Source organism: Electrona antarctica, assembly GCF_951216825.1.
Source record: "Electrona antarctica genome assembly, chromosome: 7".
NCBI lineage: Eukaryota > Metazoa > Chordata > Actinopteri > Myctophiformes > Myctophidae > Electrona > Electrona antarctica.
This window is the reverse complement of record NC_136812.1, coordinates 20156217-20173539: the sequence shown is the minus strand read 5'-3', so window position 1 is coordinate 20173539 and position 17323 is coordinate 20156217. Positions and strand designations below refer to the sequence as shown.

Below are 17323 nucleotides of genomic sequence, written 5' to 3'. Positions count from 1 at the left end.
CAGCTCACTGAGAAACAGGATGACTGGCTCCTTCAATAAAGACAAGGTGAATAGATACTATGGACCATCCATGCTCTGTGTGTCACTGACTGCACAGTTAGTTTACTCATTTTTCAGGTATAATGTTTAACCACATGAACCCTAGCCTAGCATCCCTATTCTGGGCATGTCATATTAGCTGAACATTCAGAAACATCACACCCATGTGAAGTGAGGGGCGTTTTTATCATTATACATCATCTCATGAACAACTGAATTTATGTGATTGGTTCGCCGATTTGCTCGTCTACATATGACGTTGATTTTCCCTTCATTGTCAATGGCATTTAATGTTTGTGTTGCCACAAATTTACGTCATATTTGACGGACATATGACCTAATTTCTCCTTTCATTGTCAATGGCAAATATGAGACGTGCCCCTCAAAAATAGATGAACAAGCTCACGTTGTGATGTGTTGTGAGCTTGTAGGTGGGCTATTTTCAGCAAAGAAATTTGGTGTAGAGGTAAAAAAGAAAGAAAGAAAAAGAGGAAAAAAGTATAGACCCCCTAGGTGACCCTGATCAACAATGTATATATGGTTTTAGTGGTTTTATCATAGGTTTCTAAGCATTATCATCTATTCGTGTTTAAGACTGAGTAATCATAGAGGGAAAGCCTCCTCGTCAATTTAATTTTCAGGTGCTGCTCTATTTTCACAGCATAATGCAACTCCTTGGGTTGCTTGCTGTCTACAGTACAATTTGTTTCTGCAATGCTAATCATTAATTGTGCTAAGTGAAAGAGAATGCATAACTTAGCATATCTCTTTGCTTGCTCTCTTTATCGTTTCCAGGGTAAGAACCAAGAAAAGGAGCAGCAGAAAGAGAAAGCAAAGGAGAAACCTCAAGTGTGTCGCACCCGGAGCCACGGGCATGAGCTTGTGCCTGGTTCCTTCTCCAGCTATGCCACCTGTTCATTGTGCAGCAGGACTTTGCAGAGCACGCATGGCTTACAGTGCATGAGTGAGTAATTGTCTCCACCAGGCCGAAGGCATGGGGAGAGAGTATGTTTTGGACTCCGTCTGTCCGTCCGTCTGTGTGTGTCCGTCCGTCCATCCGTTACCAGCTAATCTCTGGCACCGTTGGCCCCATCCATGCCAAACTGTGCACACACACTCCCTGGATGCCAACGACGAACCTCTGCCCCAAATATTCCAAAACGGCCTGATTTTGGCAAAACACATTTCTGTAGATTACTTGTACACATGTTATCCATACATCACGCAATTCGGTATACATTATCTCCATAGTCATGTGATCAACACGGATCTACACTATTTCCCATATTCCATCCTGATTGGCTAAGATTGGCTTCCAAAGCTCGCATGATTGGTCCGTTTTGAACAAAATGCCACAAATCACAAACACTGCAATTTCCGTGAAATTATACACGCACATTTCCACTAGGCAGAGGACGACATGCCACTTAGTTTTTTCCAAATCAGCCTCATGGTGGCGCTATAACAGGGCAATTCAATTTTTTACCTATAACTGCATCGATCTGTGTACTACTTTGCATGCACACTCCCTAGAGGCCATGGCAAAACATTGTTCCTGCATTTTCCACATCTCCCAGTTATTGTGCCACCATGAGGCCGATTTCTGTAAAACACATTTGTTTATATTAGTGCACTGCACAGATTTCATCCAAATCTCACGCGAATTGGTACACGTGTGATCTCTGTAGTCATGTGATCAAGACAAGTCTGATTGATTTCTAAGATTCTACACTGATCGGCTAAGATTGTCTTCCAAAGTTTTCAGGTGGCCCGTTTTTTACAAAATGCTGCAAATCATGAGTGCAGTGAAACTGTGCACACATATTCCCACTAGGCTGAGGAAGCAATGCCACTTGACATTTTTCAAATCAGCCTCATGGTGGCGCTATAACAGGCCAAGTGTCTTTACATGCACCGATCTGCATATAACTTTGTATGCCCAAAACGTTGTGTGCACACTCCCTACTAAAGGAAAACATTTGGCCTGCATTTTTCAATTCTGCCTTTTCGAGCGCTACCAAAAGGCGCCTTTTTTATATTAGTCATTCACATTTTATCCAAATATCAATCCTGGTGGAGACCTGTCTCCCGAGGGGCACTTTTTCTAGTTCATTCATGCAAACCTATGCTTGCGTTGTTGCTCACATGCTGGTGAAGTTGCTGTGATCACACTCACAAACTCACCCATTTCTACACAAATTGCTAACTCCTTCACAGTCTCACAGTCAACAAGCAGCACGCACGCACGCACGCACGCGCGCGCGCAAACACACACACACACACACACACACACACACACACACACACACACACACACACACACACACACACACACACACACACACACACAATTCAATGTAATTCAATTGTATTAAAGTGTCAAATCACAAGTTGTCTCAAGACACTTTACATGTAGAGCAGAAAACCGACAGAGATCCCACCCCGAGCAAGCAATATTTCAACAGTGGTAACGAAAAACTCCCCCTTAGGAAGAAACGTCAAGCAGAACCCGACTCTAGGCCCATCTTCCTCGACCGTGTCGGGGGAGAGAAATAGAAAGAAGGAGAGATAGGGAGGAGATACAGGCAAATACAAGTAGTAGCAATAATAATAATAATAGTGTTAGATAATATAATGTGATATAACAATGTTGTCAGATAATACCTGTATATAATATATAAGAATGTTAAGGGCCAGCCCATATCCAGATTCCACACTGCACTAACTCGCATCACTGCTCTTCACATTGTTCACAATGTCATGGCATCTGCTGTAGGCCTTTGTCAGGGAGTCTGAGTTTCTTTACAGACATCATGGTTTATCATTAAGTAAGACATGCTTAAAGAAGCAGTCACATAGGCCTACTGCAATGCATTCATTTACAGTATAGTAAAGCTGTACAGGACGTTTCAACACCCTTCTACTCATTTTACAGTACTCTCTTCCGTTCAGTGGATACTGACAGCAATATGTAAAGATAGCATTGTTTGTTTTTGTTTGGGCTATAGTGAGCAGAGTAGCCTACAGATTCAGGGACGGATTAACCCCCACCAGGGCCCCTGGGCCGGTAATTCTTGCAGGGCCCCCATAGCGTGCGTGCGCGCGACATTTTCGTGTTTTTATCATCTTTTTTACCTACATTTAACAAAATCAATGGCCAATGAAGGGCCCCAGACGCCCTTTTCAGGGTGTCAAACCTAGTATCGCACGGTCCAATTTCCCCGAAGGGCCCCTGAGAGCCAAGGGCCCCTGGGCCACGGCCCCACTGGCCCAATGGCTAATTTGTCCCTGTACAGATTCCATGACTTTTAACTGCTCTACATCATGAACTGAGTGACAATGATTGTTTGGCTATCAGTATGAGGCAGTGATATTGCATAAAGTGAATTAAGTGCAGGTTTGACATTGTGGTTTTCTCAAGGGGGGTCCTTTAGCAGAGGCTGGTGAGTGGTGGTGACTGTATAAGCCAGAAGGCACACTCTCTGCTTTGAGTAGCCTCAGAGACTGTTTTGAGGAACTAATAGTGTCCATTTCAATCCACAGTGTTTCAAACTATAGCTAGGAGACAAGGAAATAAAGCTATTGTAAATATAATATAATTTATATTTCCTTTCCCTCGCCTGCGGTAAACATATCATTAAGGAAGGCCAGGGAACATGCCGTTTCCAAACACAAGATGAAAACAGAATTTATTCAAGCATGGAAACCAATGCAGACTTTATTCAAACAGTTTAATGTTGTTTGCTGCTCCTGCCTGCAACAACAGCCTAACTTTCAAAGAAGTATTTATTTGTTATAGGATATGAAAGCCATAATATCTCACATACAGTTATAAATTGTACAGTCTGGCGGGGCCTTGGAGGGAATAATGGATGACTGTTTTGATCAGTGTGCTTATTAAACAACGTTCTTCTGGTCTATTTCAAAACAAAGGGGCTCACAGCCTCACACACATCCAGTGTGCTTCAGAGTCAGACTGCAAGCTGTCTTTTAAACATTAACAACCACAACCAGTGTGGCACTCCGACAGCAGATTGCTTGTGTGTGTGTGTGTGTGCGCGCGCGCGCGTGTGCACGAACGCACAAACGTATGGAGACAGAGAGAGAATATTGTGCATTCATTAACTATGGCTGTTTTGAAGATGGTAAAAAGTCATAAAAAATCAACAAACCCTGACCCTCGCGTGTTGTTGTGATAAAACCAAGTGAGTATCCCTTTAATTTTGGACCAAGCCCTGAGGGGGAATCATGCAGCAGCCTGTGGAATGCGTCGTGCGTTTGTATGCCAGATTGTTCCCACTGGAGAGCAACGTTAACTACAATCTGTGTGGAATTATACTTTTCCAGATTGACCTCAGTGAGTTTACAGTGGTCTTTATTTGCCTGTCAGACCACGATCTCCTTCAGCTACAAATGAGTGATTGTGAGAATCAAACGGTAAGCAGAAGCTACTCTACTGTAGTATATCCACCCAGCAGGATCAGGTGGATATATAATAAGTCCGTCCCGTTGTTTAGGATCAATGGACTTCTGGCCGTTAGCTGTAGCCTGCCAGCTAAAACACATTTTATACACTTCGCCGTGCGGCCCTTTCGCTCGACCAAAATAAATTAAGTAACTTTCAACAGGGGGGAAAAGTGTCGATGCTTTTCTTTTCTCTTTTAACTGTTGGAAAAAATAATTTAGTCGACCCTAATAAGGGGTCGCGCGACGAAGAATAAATTAGCCTAATTGCAAACATTATTGTTAGTTGATATGTATACTACTAGTTTTCATTGTTTTTCTCCTATACACAGCCAGGCTGTAACGTCGGCTTGCAAGTAATAAGTCATAATAATAATATATCGTATTGTTCTGAGTGATTGTTTTCAATTTAGAATCCATCAGTTAGCTTAGCAGGATTGCTAGTTTTAACACTGACTGCACCCCGCGTAGCCTGTCTCTCAACAAAACAACTAACTAACGTTGGGCTAGGCTAGCAAGTGGACAGTCGATAATTAACTTAACTAAAGAGTTACATCGCTGCATTTGTTGTATTTATGATGTGTCATTCTCGCCTCGTCCGTTTCAATGCGTTATTAGCCACTTGTAACAGATTCATGCCATTTATTGTTATTGTAACGTTGCTATAGCAGGCTCAACAAGTGCTTACTTACAAACTTGCAAGCCATTTTAGTTGAGATAAAGCAGACCAATCAAGGCAATCTCCAAAAATTCCAGAAACCCCAATTTAAATCCAAATCAAATAGTCAGTCTCATCATGTATACTCTGTTTGTTAGCCTGTAGTTATTCACAGCCACAGGTGGATTTCGAGCTGCCTTTTTATATTGAACTGATATATTGGACATTGGCAGCCTGGTGGTGGGTATTACTACACTACAGAACCACTGGTAATGTAAAAACAGGCCTACATTGAAATGTTCCTGGAATTCTTGTAATTCCATTGCTGATCAGGTGATCCCATACCATACCAGACTGGTGGTGCAAAGTCACCAGGCAATAGGAATGACCTAGACTATGAGGTGACCATGCCTCTCTCTCTTCACCTATGTGTTCAGAGCCCTCAGACTGGGTCACATGGTGCTAATTGTGCTTGGCAGGTCTGCCAGTGCATAACTGTCCACTCCAGTGACTCGGGGTCTTGCCCGTCTCACCGTGTTAGCACAGCTTGTCCACGCATCACTGCCTTGCCTGAGTTGCCTCCCTCCCTGGCAGCGGCTCTGGCTGTTCACTTTGCCTGATTTGGCTTTCTGCCTACCTACTTCACCACCACTGACTATTTGACCTTCACCCTAGGCTTTATTACCTACCTACCCCTCAAGTTAGGCATTGGTAGGTAGTACTGGTACTGTAGGTGTGCTTCTTTTAACACCTATCTTGATGAGTCAGGGGGTTTGGACGAGCTACTTGGGACATACGGGTAGTTCCATCAATATCACATGCAACAGAGCGGAAATGTTGTAGAGATGTAAAGTACAGGAAGAATGAGGTTTAGATTATAACATTTACTTTACAAATCACAATGGCTGTATTTGCCTTTGTGTTTATGTTCCTGATTCCATAAACATTCACTTACTTGAGTTTCATTCAACCCTTTTACAGATTATCATGTTATGAGAAAACATCTCAAGACAACTGGTTTATGTTTAGTCCTTACTTCCGGGAAACGTGACGGGTGGAGATGTTTTGACCTCTATTGATTAAACGGCATGCCTCCCATTCCCCAGGTACTCCAGTTACACTGGGTGATGTCATAGGTTGGCTAGCTGGCTGCTTCAGAGTTTGCTTCAAGTGTTTGTGTTCTGTATTTGTCTCAAAGGAATACCAGCACTCCATTTAGGATTTCTACATTATTACAGGTTCTCAGTGAGTTAGTCTATATATAGGAAGAAATACCAGCACTCATGTTGATCCATTTAGGATTTCTAGTTTATTACAGGTTCTCAGTGAGTTAGGCCTATGTGCGTGCGACGTGCGTACATGTATACACAATTACAAATACACCGGAAGGTGGGGAGGCCTGTGGTTGGCTGCTGCTATGTGAGATGGCAGTGACACCAAAACAATTGTGACCTGCTTTCACAACTCTTGTTTGGTCACAGCATTATAGGCTATAGTTTGTCTAGTTGTTACTTGGTTTTAAAGGAGAGATCCACACCAAAACACATGTACCTTGAATCAGCCTATAATCGTGTCCCAACACACATGTTGGCCTTGAATTGTTTCATAGATGCCCCCTGTTCTCCATTTCCCTCACCCCTCCCAGTGGCTCCCACAGTAAAATGCAGCTAGAATGGTAGAAAGCTAGCTGTCTTCATTCTAATGCGGGTACTTTAATAGCAATTTATTTTCCCACAAATCGTCTATTAAATGGTGTGCTGGTACTCACACATGCACTGTTTGTCACACTTGAGCTGCCGTTCAGAACCCAGCAGGAAAGTTCCCGGGCCTGGGTTCTGTATGAACGTCAGCTCGAGGGTGACAAACATGTGTGAGTACCAGGACACTATTAATAGAGGATTCGTCGATAAAAATACAAATAAAATACCTGCATTAGAATAGAGACAACTAGCAATCTATCTGCATTTTCATGTGGGGGTATGTTGGGACAGGATTATTATTGGCCAATTCAGGGTACATGTGTTTACTGTTTTGGTGTGGATTTCTCCTTTAAGTCAAACAGACCTAATATTTCTTGTTTGTTACTATTCTCTAAATCATTACACATAAAAAGATTGTGTTAGTGTGCAATGCATTGTCTAAGATTGCAATATGTAGCTATGTCTAGCTGATACGGTGACATGATACTGTGTGCTGATGTTAGTTGGATGAGTTTACATGGTGGCACCATTAACCAGACTTTGTAGACCTTGGCTGTCTGGCTGAATGATGCTGGGGTAATTGTTGAGAAGTCGGCTGCTGTCTGACCTGATGTTAGATCCTCTGTCTCATGCACGGTTACAGTGATTACTATCCACTCCACTGCACAAAGCATTGGTTATGTTATTAACATAATATAGAACACAATATAGAAAAACAAACTGTTTGCTAGACTATTATTGTTTAATACCTTTTTCAAAATGACAGTTTCATGTTTTTTATTGCTTTGTGTTTTTAACATTTACAGGGGAGAAGGCGAAGCATGACTTGCCCTTTATTAATTCAAGAGGCTAAGTATCTGTTTAGAAAAGGTAGCATAACCTTAAAGTTATTTTTATTTCACTTGGAGACTGCATGCTTTGATATCCTGATATCTGGTTGTGTGATTCCAGTAAACTTTGGTGTGGTCAGACTCAAAAGAGAACACAATCCCACACATTCCTTCTTTTTGGGGTCGGTAGCACAGTTGGGTGATTCACAACCAAGTTTTGTTTGTGTCTTATTTTTGTCCATGTTCCATGTTTTGGATATAGGCCAGGTCTAATGCACCTTACCTAAAGTAGAATTGCAGGTTATTATCTCTTAACTGATGAAGCTGAACTGTAGTTCTCTCTCTCAGTCAGAACTGCATGACTCACTCCCCATTTTCTGCCACAGACTGAAAACTCTCCTCTTAAGTTCAGACTCGACGTCACCCACTAGCCCTCCACCTTATTATATCACTTCTTGTTGCCTTCTTGTTGCCTATTTTCAATATCGTGTATGTGTATATATCCTTGACTCTTCCTAGATGAACATGATGTAACTGGTTTTGTCTAATAAAATCAAACCAAATAGATGCTATTCATATGCAGATGTGTTGGCTACATGTACACAAGTGATGAGAATGTTATTTAGAATGGCCGAGCGCGCGTGCGTGCACGCGTATGTGGATACGCAAGCCCCGCATATGCAAAAATAAAATAGAACTGGATCTAAAAGTGCGTTTGTTTAAAGTGCGTATCTGAGTTTTACGCACACGCTTGATGTAGCCGATTTAGTGAACACTACACAAACTACTTATCCTGATCTCTAGCTATGATTTCAGTAATGTGGTCTGCCTCTGTAAAATAACTCTAGTATACTCCCTCACTCACTCACAATCTCTCTCTCCCCCACACCTCCACCTGTGACATTTCGCTGGGGTTGATACTTGGATTTTTGCCTGATATTACATGCTCAAACTATATCAGATATAACTCCACAACTACAGGTCCTAGATGTACAATCTTGTTGTCTATGCATAGGTGACACCTTGAACATTTTATATCAAGTGGAAGTGTAGTGGTAGCCTTTTTTTTTGTTTTTTTTACATCTGCCTAAACAAAACTTGAATAGATTGCTATTCAAGTTTTGTTTAGGTAGAGGTAAAAAAAACATTAGCTGAGCTGCTTGCTGATAGAAATCATGTATGATGACGTAATTGTCTATCCTACAATGTCAATGTGGGGTGTCCAATGTACAATTCAATTAGCCTACATGTCTTGCTGAGTTTAACCCATTCTGGGCGGGAACCCCTTTTGGTGTTAGCATTATGTTATGCTTTAGTTATCTGCTATTTTTGAAAAATCGTAGAACGACTGACAGAAACATAGCTTTTTCAAACTGTCAAACTGTCAGGATGTAGAATCTGATCGCAGGTCAAAATGGGTTTGTGACCTACTTCATACATTCACAATTTCAGCATACCCCGCTTTTGCTTGTGAACCCAATGACACTTGTTGCTGCATGGATACACTGACGTCAGTGGGTAGGGCTAAATATGGAGATTATGTGTGGATGGGTTTGGCAGACTGGCAGTTGAATATAAACTGCTTTTGTAGTTGGAAGAAGTAATCTCAAGATAAAGTTATGTGTCAAATATTTTAATGATTCTGACCATAATATATACGTTTAATAGAAGAGGAGAAAAATCATACCTCTGGGATTTCTAAATACCCTGTTTTACCAGAATACCTTGATACGGCCCAAGCCTTACTCATACTTACTTACTATAGTATAGTAAGTTACACCAGAAAGTTACTTTCTTGGGTTGCATTCTCACCTCTACTTCGGTAGACTTGATGTGAATGGGCGGAGAAGTTGCATCATTCTTGCATATTTAATTTGCTGCGTTTGCCTTCACACTGTCATCCGCAGCAATTGGAAACGCACAGTGAAACTATGGTGTTAAAATTATACTTATACGAGTAATTGTTAGGACGTAAAATTAGGGTAATGTGGATGCAGTGTCCCACAGTCCCAGTGTGTTGTCAGGGACTGGATCTCTCTATCTCTCTCTCACTTTATTTGATGCAATTGCATTCTCACACTTGCAGTGAATCGAAGACAGGTGTGCTTGGCAGCGAAGTGAAACCCCTGTTTTTGGCGAAATAGCACAGTAGTCATTATGCTGGTCTCAAGAACAGTTCCATTCATAGTGTACTATTGTACTCACTGTACTGTATGTACACTGTCTGCCACAGGTCAGCATCCTGTGTGGCATACTAGCTACCACATAGCAGGTGTTGGGTGTGGTGTTGTGCTGTAAGGGCTGATGATTAACTAACCAACATGAACTGGATGTGACCTCGAAGTTATGAAGCAGAGTGTGGGGCGTGCGTGTCCAGTATCACCCACAAACTCAACCTGAGTCATTGGTGCAAGTAAAAAATAAAATAAAAACTGACTGTAAACCTGTCAGTCCTGAATCATCTGCTACAGCTTTAGATCCACTTGCTCATCACTCACTTTGCCACTGCCAAACATCATAACCACAGTGAATGAGGCTTGAGAATTGGTGCCAGTGTCGTGTGTGTATTATATATATATATATATATATAGTGATGAAACTAAAACGACATCTAATCTAATAATACATGGTTTCTGTCAATATGCATTTGACTCGGTTACTGTTGTCTGACCTTGGTGCACGCATGTTGATCTCCATATATGTGCATTTGATGTGACATCAGTGCACGTTGATCTCCGTAATATGGAGATCAACATGCATTGATGTCACATGGCTCCTATGAAATATATTACTATATTATTTATTATGATGTGCATTTGACTAGCTATATGAGCGTTTGACAGTGGGATTTCACGCCATCTAGCGTTGACCATGTTAGGATCGCCATGGTTACTCAAAGAGTGAGTGATTCATGACATGTCATACACTCTGGCATTATGTTAGTTCAACCCGGAACTCCATATATGGTTGCTTATGGATCCTTATATGATTTGCTTGAGTCTGAGGGACTAATATACTGTAACACAGACTAAAGTATACTATTCTGACTGTGGTGAAGAAGTGGAGCTGTCACAGGGCAGCCTGTACCCTATGGTTTACATGACACATGGATACATCTGACAACTTTATGTAACATGCAAGGACTGCTGCAAGTGTTAATTGATTCACATATGTCTCTCCTGCTTTGCTGGTGGCAATCCTCTTTAGTAGTTACTAGCTAGCTGCCAAGTTCTGTGGAGGAGAGGGGTGTTACTCTGTGCTTTATGCACAATGTTTAAGTTATTGAGTTTTCACCCTAAGTAGTAGTTGGATTTAACCTTAAAACATCTTTGAGTGTTTAGATAGATTGCAGAGATTTTATTCTAGTTTATTTTGCTAGCTTTAGTTATAATAATAATTTCTTCTGTTTTCTACATGAATATAACCACATAAAATGAAATGGGAGTTAAATGCTGCAATTTGTAAAAATATGACTCCTAACATCGTTGAAGTGGGACTCATAAAATGTCCCTGGGACTCATCTAACAGACCATCCCGGGACTCATTACATTGAAAAACTATTTACATCACTGGTTTAGGTTTAGAAAACCTACAGTAATTGGTTGCTAATTTGATTCTGTGCCTTGTGGTAGGATAATTGGATGCTGCAGGTACAGAGAATCAGTTAGATTAAGGCTGGAACACGGGTAACATCCATGAGGGAGAGCTTCCCCCAGGGCCCTTTATGGAATGGTATAGGCTGCTATAGTTCTTAACGGTTTGGGTTATTTTGATTCCTTGTTTTTATTCTTAATTTTGTTATGCGTTTTTTTTTTTTTTTTTGCTAGCACTGTACATACTCGTGGACAGACTATTGATGTTCCTTTTTGGGAGAAAAATAAATATAGGCCTACCTAAAAGTCGATTCTTGTCTGTTTTGAGCCAAATTGGGCCAACTGTTACTGTACACGGACCTTGAAAATGAATAGTATATATATAAAGGGATGTCCCGATTTATTTTGTCCCGATCTTTTCACTTCCGATCCGATCCCGATACCTCAATTTCAGTGTTAGCCGATACTGAATACAGATACCAGTGTTGTGATCTCACATTGTGTTTATAGCTATCTAGCTGATGTACCCAATGAAAATATACACTTTACGGAGTATAGACCACTTGGTGTTCTATACTTGTGAGGACCTCTGCTTGGATTCGTGGTGAGTGCACGTCCTCCACATCCCCAAAATAAATCTATAGTTTTATTCGTGCCATACTCAGTCTATGCACAACGATTGTTTTAATTCAAAATGGTATATATTCTGTGAAATGTTTGTCATTTTGTGTATCTACAAGCTCCAGTGGTGCGTCCACAGCGTGTTGTGACCTTGATCTTATATTTTCGCGCTGTGGTGAGGCCACAGTGAGTACCACGCAGAAAATAGGAGGTCTGCAAACTCAACACGCTGTGTATATAGAATATAAATGAGGCTGACTAAGTTTGCAAATAACGGCCCATGGGCGGTTATACGGATGAGGGCGAGTTGCAGACCCAGCTCCCAGACCCAACTTTGAGATTAACGGCGATATAAAAGACCCGGAAGGGTCGAAACGTTGTTACTCAATAAAAGTTTCCTGGGAGCTGATATACAGTGTGTGGACAACCCTTCTTTCTCAGGGGCTTTATTTTACAAGAAAAGAAAAGCCATCATGAGCGTAACATCCAGTCAACCCCAAATTCGAATTGAAACGCACAATGACCGACCTCTGTAGAGTGCACCTCCAAAAGCTATTTACCCACGCAGCTTCCTCGGCTCCTGGCGGCTGCAACCACAACTTGGAACAGTCCTTGTTAGGCAACCTAGCATACTGTATGTGCTCCATGGAGCTCACCTTTATAGTTGGTTGTATCGTGCAAGATCCCATCTGATTGGATCATTCAATTTGTATACAGGGTGCACTCTGACTACATGATGACATCCTTCATAGGCGAAATAGATGGAAAGAATAGCAACAAATGTTTGAGTCTACAGAAAGAAATGGCAAGAGAAGTAGATGGATTACTTTGAGATGGATTTCTTTCAAGTAGCTGGCGTAGGCCAGCTACTTCGACGATTCCATATTTCAAGGGACGGTTGGCAACACTTCTGGCAGCTGAACCGTAGAAGCTGTATCAGACATGTTTGCATTGTATTGTTCATCAGGAGCTGCAGCACCTTTTGTGAGCAGCCCATGTAACCTGGAGAGTTATACAATTACCACAGCCACGTGTTCTGCTTCATGTATGGTGTCACACACACACACACACACACACACACACGCGTGGAAACATGGAGTTGCTAGGAGATGTGCAAATCAATGTGTTTAAAGACAGACTGACTGAAAAACAGAACATCTCACGCACACTTTCTTCCCAAATCACTGGTTATTGACCCACTATACTCTACTCAAGGGGGTACCTATAAGGTATATGTCTCTCTAATGGCTGTGTTAGGCAAAGGTGTTTGAAATAGGCCGACCTCACGTCACTAGACGTTAGATGGGGGTGGGGGGCATGTATAGCGAGAAGACAACATAATTTGTATCATGAGCCAAGGGAGAGCGATAGCCCTTAGAGAGAGGAGGGATAACTGGTTGCTATGGATCCCTGAATTGTTTGCCAGACAGAACATGACCACAACTGTGGTCAGAAAGAGTGAGGATTAGCTAGTAGGGCTGTCAGTTCACCTCTATAATCTCATTAGAATTTCATTGCTTTATTATTTTTAATATTAGAATATTTACATAATGAATTTTAGCTCATTATAGACTATAATAAAAAATTTTCATTTTCGAATTTCATTCATATTAAGAAATTTGTTCTGACAGCTCTATTAGCTAGTCAGTCTGACAGAAAATATATATGAAATCAATAATTTTACTACTATGCCAGCCTCCAGCACACACACCACTGTGTTCTCAATTTTCGAACGCAACGTTTGTGCCTGTCTTTCCCCAAATAATTTCTGCATTATTTCCTTGTTATTGATAGTGAGGGATAGAAAGAAAGACAGGAGAAAGAGAGGGCATAATTCAAGCAAAGAGCCTCGGGTGAGATTAGAACACAGCCAGGCCAGCTGCTGGAAGGACTATAGCCTTATTTATGTTGTATTTGCTCTCGCCGTGTGAGCCAGTGGGGCGCCTCAGACTTCGTGAGCTTGACGAGACTGAGGTCTTTTTCTGCGATTATCTTGTATTGTATTATTCCTCTCTATTTTGAACAATGCACTTGCAGGACTAAGTGTTCTCCTACTTGGATCCTTAACTAATGATTACGGGCTCGTAACGTAAATATTAACGTTCCCATACCGCTTTGTGATGTTTTGACCGATATTCAAAAGGCTCCGTCTGTAAATATTAACGTTCCCATACATATTTGTGACGTTTTGACCGATATTTAATTCTTTGTACGAGATATCTCGTACTTTCCCTCTACTCCCGTTGTATGCTAAGTAAAGATAAAGAAAACTTTATTGTCCATGTTCACAGCAGTTGGCACAAAGGAAGTCTTGTAACCCTTCTTTTTAGCTAATTTTGCTCTAAGCCTCCTGCCTGATGGTAACAAGTCAAATTCAGAGCGAAGAGGCTGGGTAGAATCATTGTAAATCTGAATTGCCTTTATGCTATATGTAAGTGTATATATATTTATGAGCTATATGTCTGGGTGGGTGGGTCTGAGCACGAAAACAGCACGGTTGTTTTTCACCACCTGTGTGTGTGTGTGTGTGTGTGTGTGTGTGTGTGTGTGTGTGTGTGTGTGTGTGTATATATATATATATATATATATATTTATGAGCTATATGTCTGGGTGGGTGGGTCTGAGCACGAAAACAGCACGGTTGTTTTTCACCACCAGTCTATATTTATTTATGAGCTATATGTCTGGGTGGGTGGGTCTGAGCACGAAAACAGCACGGTTGTTTTTCACCACCTGTGCGCAACCACACACACACACACACACACACACACACACACACACACACACATTAATTGTATATATGATGATTTCGGGTGTGCCAGTACAGTAGAGGGACCCCAGTAACCAGTTGAAGCCCTATTCCAAAATGTAAAAAAAAAGCTTGTGCCTTTGATTGTAGATAGATATTTTTGAAAATGACATGCCCAAAAATAGATGCCATGTTGAAACTGGTTACAAATCAGGAAATAACAGCTGCATACTGTATTTGTCGATACCGATGTAATCAATGACGTAAAATAATGACTCTATTCCTGACTTGTCCACTATGTGTATGGTCTCTGGATGGACTCTATTCCTGACTTGTCCACTATGTGTATGGTCTCTGGATGGGGGCTCTATTCCTGACTTGTCCACTATGTGTATGGTCTCTGGATGGACAACGGATCTTCTACAGTAAAGTCTGAACTCTGAAATTCCCATTTTTGCTGGCTTTCAGATTGTGCAGTGAATGTTCACAAGAGCTGCAGGACTCTGCTGGGTGACTGCAGCAGCACAAGGAACAAGGTCAGAAAAACAACAGCATAGAATGTAACATACTGTAGCTAACAAGTTTTTTTTCTTCCTTTCCCTCAGGCCCTACCAGTAGTGTCATGATTGTCAAATTCAATACCACCATTAGTCATTAGGGCTGTCACGATCATGAAATATTCACACAAAGTATTGCGATTAACAATTTAATTGTGTTTTTGGCATTGAACATATAAATAATTATCTCAAATAATTGCGATTAGGCCTTGCTGTCATGTAGTATATGTCCTTGTATCAGCATTGTAGCTCAGCTGATGTCAGAGTTAACCCATTTTGGGCGGGAACCCCTTTTGGTGTTAGCATTATGTTATGCTTTAGCTATTGAAAAATAGCAGACAGTTTTGAAAAATCGAAGAACGACTGACATAGAAACATAGCTTTTTCAGAAAACTGTCAGGATGTAGAAGACATTTTTAGAATCGTTCCCAGGTCAAAATGGGTTAAAAACCATGACTTCAAACAATCAAACATATAAAAGCAGTGTTGCTGAGAGCCATGGTGCCACGTTGTTGAGAAGCACTATAATAGATTGTGTGGTTAGTGTTCAGAGGCATTATAAGTTCCTTGTTCATCCATGTTGCTGGGACTGTGTGATTATTGCAGTACTTGATTTTATACTATAATTCTCATTATTTTTTGTTCGAAAGAATACCTTCCAATCAATGCTGTCCTTTTTGTCCTCTACAGAGAGATTCCCCGCACAGGACGTCATCAACAGCCTCTCCCAACCTTGGTGAGCACATGCATATAGTGTATATACAGTAAATTATATAAGTGTACATGCACACACAAGACTTATTTACTTATATCATTGACATTCATAGTCTAATGTATGAAGAGAAAGGGGGATGATCAGAGGGCTGGCTTGAAGTCAGAGGGTGTAGTTATTGTGTCAGTCCCACTGTGTTCAATTAACAGGTTCTGGTAGCTTCTTAGAACGTGTGTGTGTGTGCGCGCAAACTTAAAATACACAACTGCAGTGTACATTAGTATACTTATAAGATTAAGATGCATCCATGAATACATTCCTGAATATTATAACCATCGTTGGGGTTGTGCTAGGAACGATTATAAATTATGGGAAGAAATCATGTTAATGAGCTCTCAGTTGAAAAGCAGTGAACCAATCCATTAAATAAAAGGTACGGTTGTTCACAAACGATGCCTTTGAGTGGAGCCACAGGAGACAGAGGTGCAACGTCAGAGCAGTAGCTCCAGTTATTGTCCTATAGAGATTGTTATCCTCAAGGTTGTACTTTATTGTTCCATCTTGTGTACAAGAGTAAAACTTATTTTAGTTTGGCTTGCTTCAGACAATGCAGCAGCAAAGATTATAACAGTAAAAATAATGTAAAAAGCTTAAAGAGGCTAAAACCGATTCAAGAGCATCATCAAATGTACTTGTGCTTATAATCTTAGTATATTGGTGGTAATAGCAGTTTAAAATCCCTCTCAGCTGGAGTGCCCTTACCTCCTGCTGAATCCTGTAATGGTCTGTACTGAGTACTGACCAATCAGAGGCTGAAGTGTCAGGAAATAACGAGAAAAACAACTAGGGGGGGCGGGGGTGATGTGGAGACAGAGAAGAGATGAGAAAATTGTGAAGTTTGAAGTACATGTCACGCATGCTGTTGGATTCTAGAAGGTACCAGATGAGATCATCAGGCACATGGGCGGGTCAACTGATGCTATAAATCTGCTGTGTGTCCACTGTGCAGTGTTTGGCACACAGCATCACCTGCAGCCCGGACTCTCCTGCATCCCATCTGGTCCCAGCCTTGCTCTGATTAGGACAGAAGCCTACTGCTCTCACAGATATACGGCTATCTTTGTCTTTGCCATAGTTCTACTATTCATTATACTGCACTTGACTGATAGTAAGAATGGAGGGTGCGGTAACCAAGGGCAGTGGTCGTGCCACTAGAGCGTCCAGAAGATCATCCTCCTCTTCCTCCTTCAGCTCGTCCTACAACAATTTGGGGGCTCGCGTGTTAATGCACCGTGACCTTGCCACCTGCGACTTCTTTGGATCCTTCCCCCGATCCTGGCTAGTGAAGTATGGGAGGCCTGGGGCACACCTTGGACGGAAGTCCAACAAGAACCCACTGG

At 41.4% G+C, this 17323-nt stretch overlaps 1 protein-coding gene across 6 annotated transcripts in view; it reads left to right on the top strand.

Moving 5' to 3' along the window:
* The first annotated feature begins 4092 nt into the window (after nucleotides 1-4092).
* Nucleotides 4093-17323, top strand: part of arhgef18b (rho/rac guanine nucleotide exchange factor (GEF) 18b) — a 46626-nt gene continuing 33395 nt past the window's right edge. Inside the window, exons 1-6 of one of the 6 annotated variants that reach the window (XM_079505101.1) lie at nucleotides 4093-4244; nucleotides 4387-4476; nucleotides 6143-6267; nucleotides 7668-7731; nucleotides 15123-15190; nucleotides 15902-15947. In XM_079505101.1, coding sequence (XP_079361227.1) covers nucleotides 6250-6267; nucleotides 7668-7731; nucleotides 15123-15190; nucleotides 15902-15947 — 196 coding nt within the window. In that variant the 5' untranslated portion in view covers nucleotides 4093-4244; nucleotides 4387-4476; nucleotides 6143-6249. Of the gene's footprint in view, nucleotides 4245-4284; nucleotides 4477-6142; nucleotides 6268-7667; nucleotides 7732-15122; nucleotides 15191-15901; nucleotides 15948-17323 lie in introns of those variants that run through there. The other 5 variants (XM_079505099.1, XM_079505100.1, XM_079505102.1 and 2 more) reach the window with 5 other exon arrangements.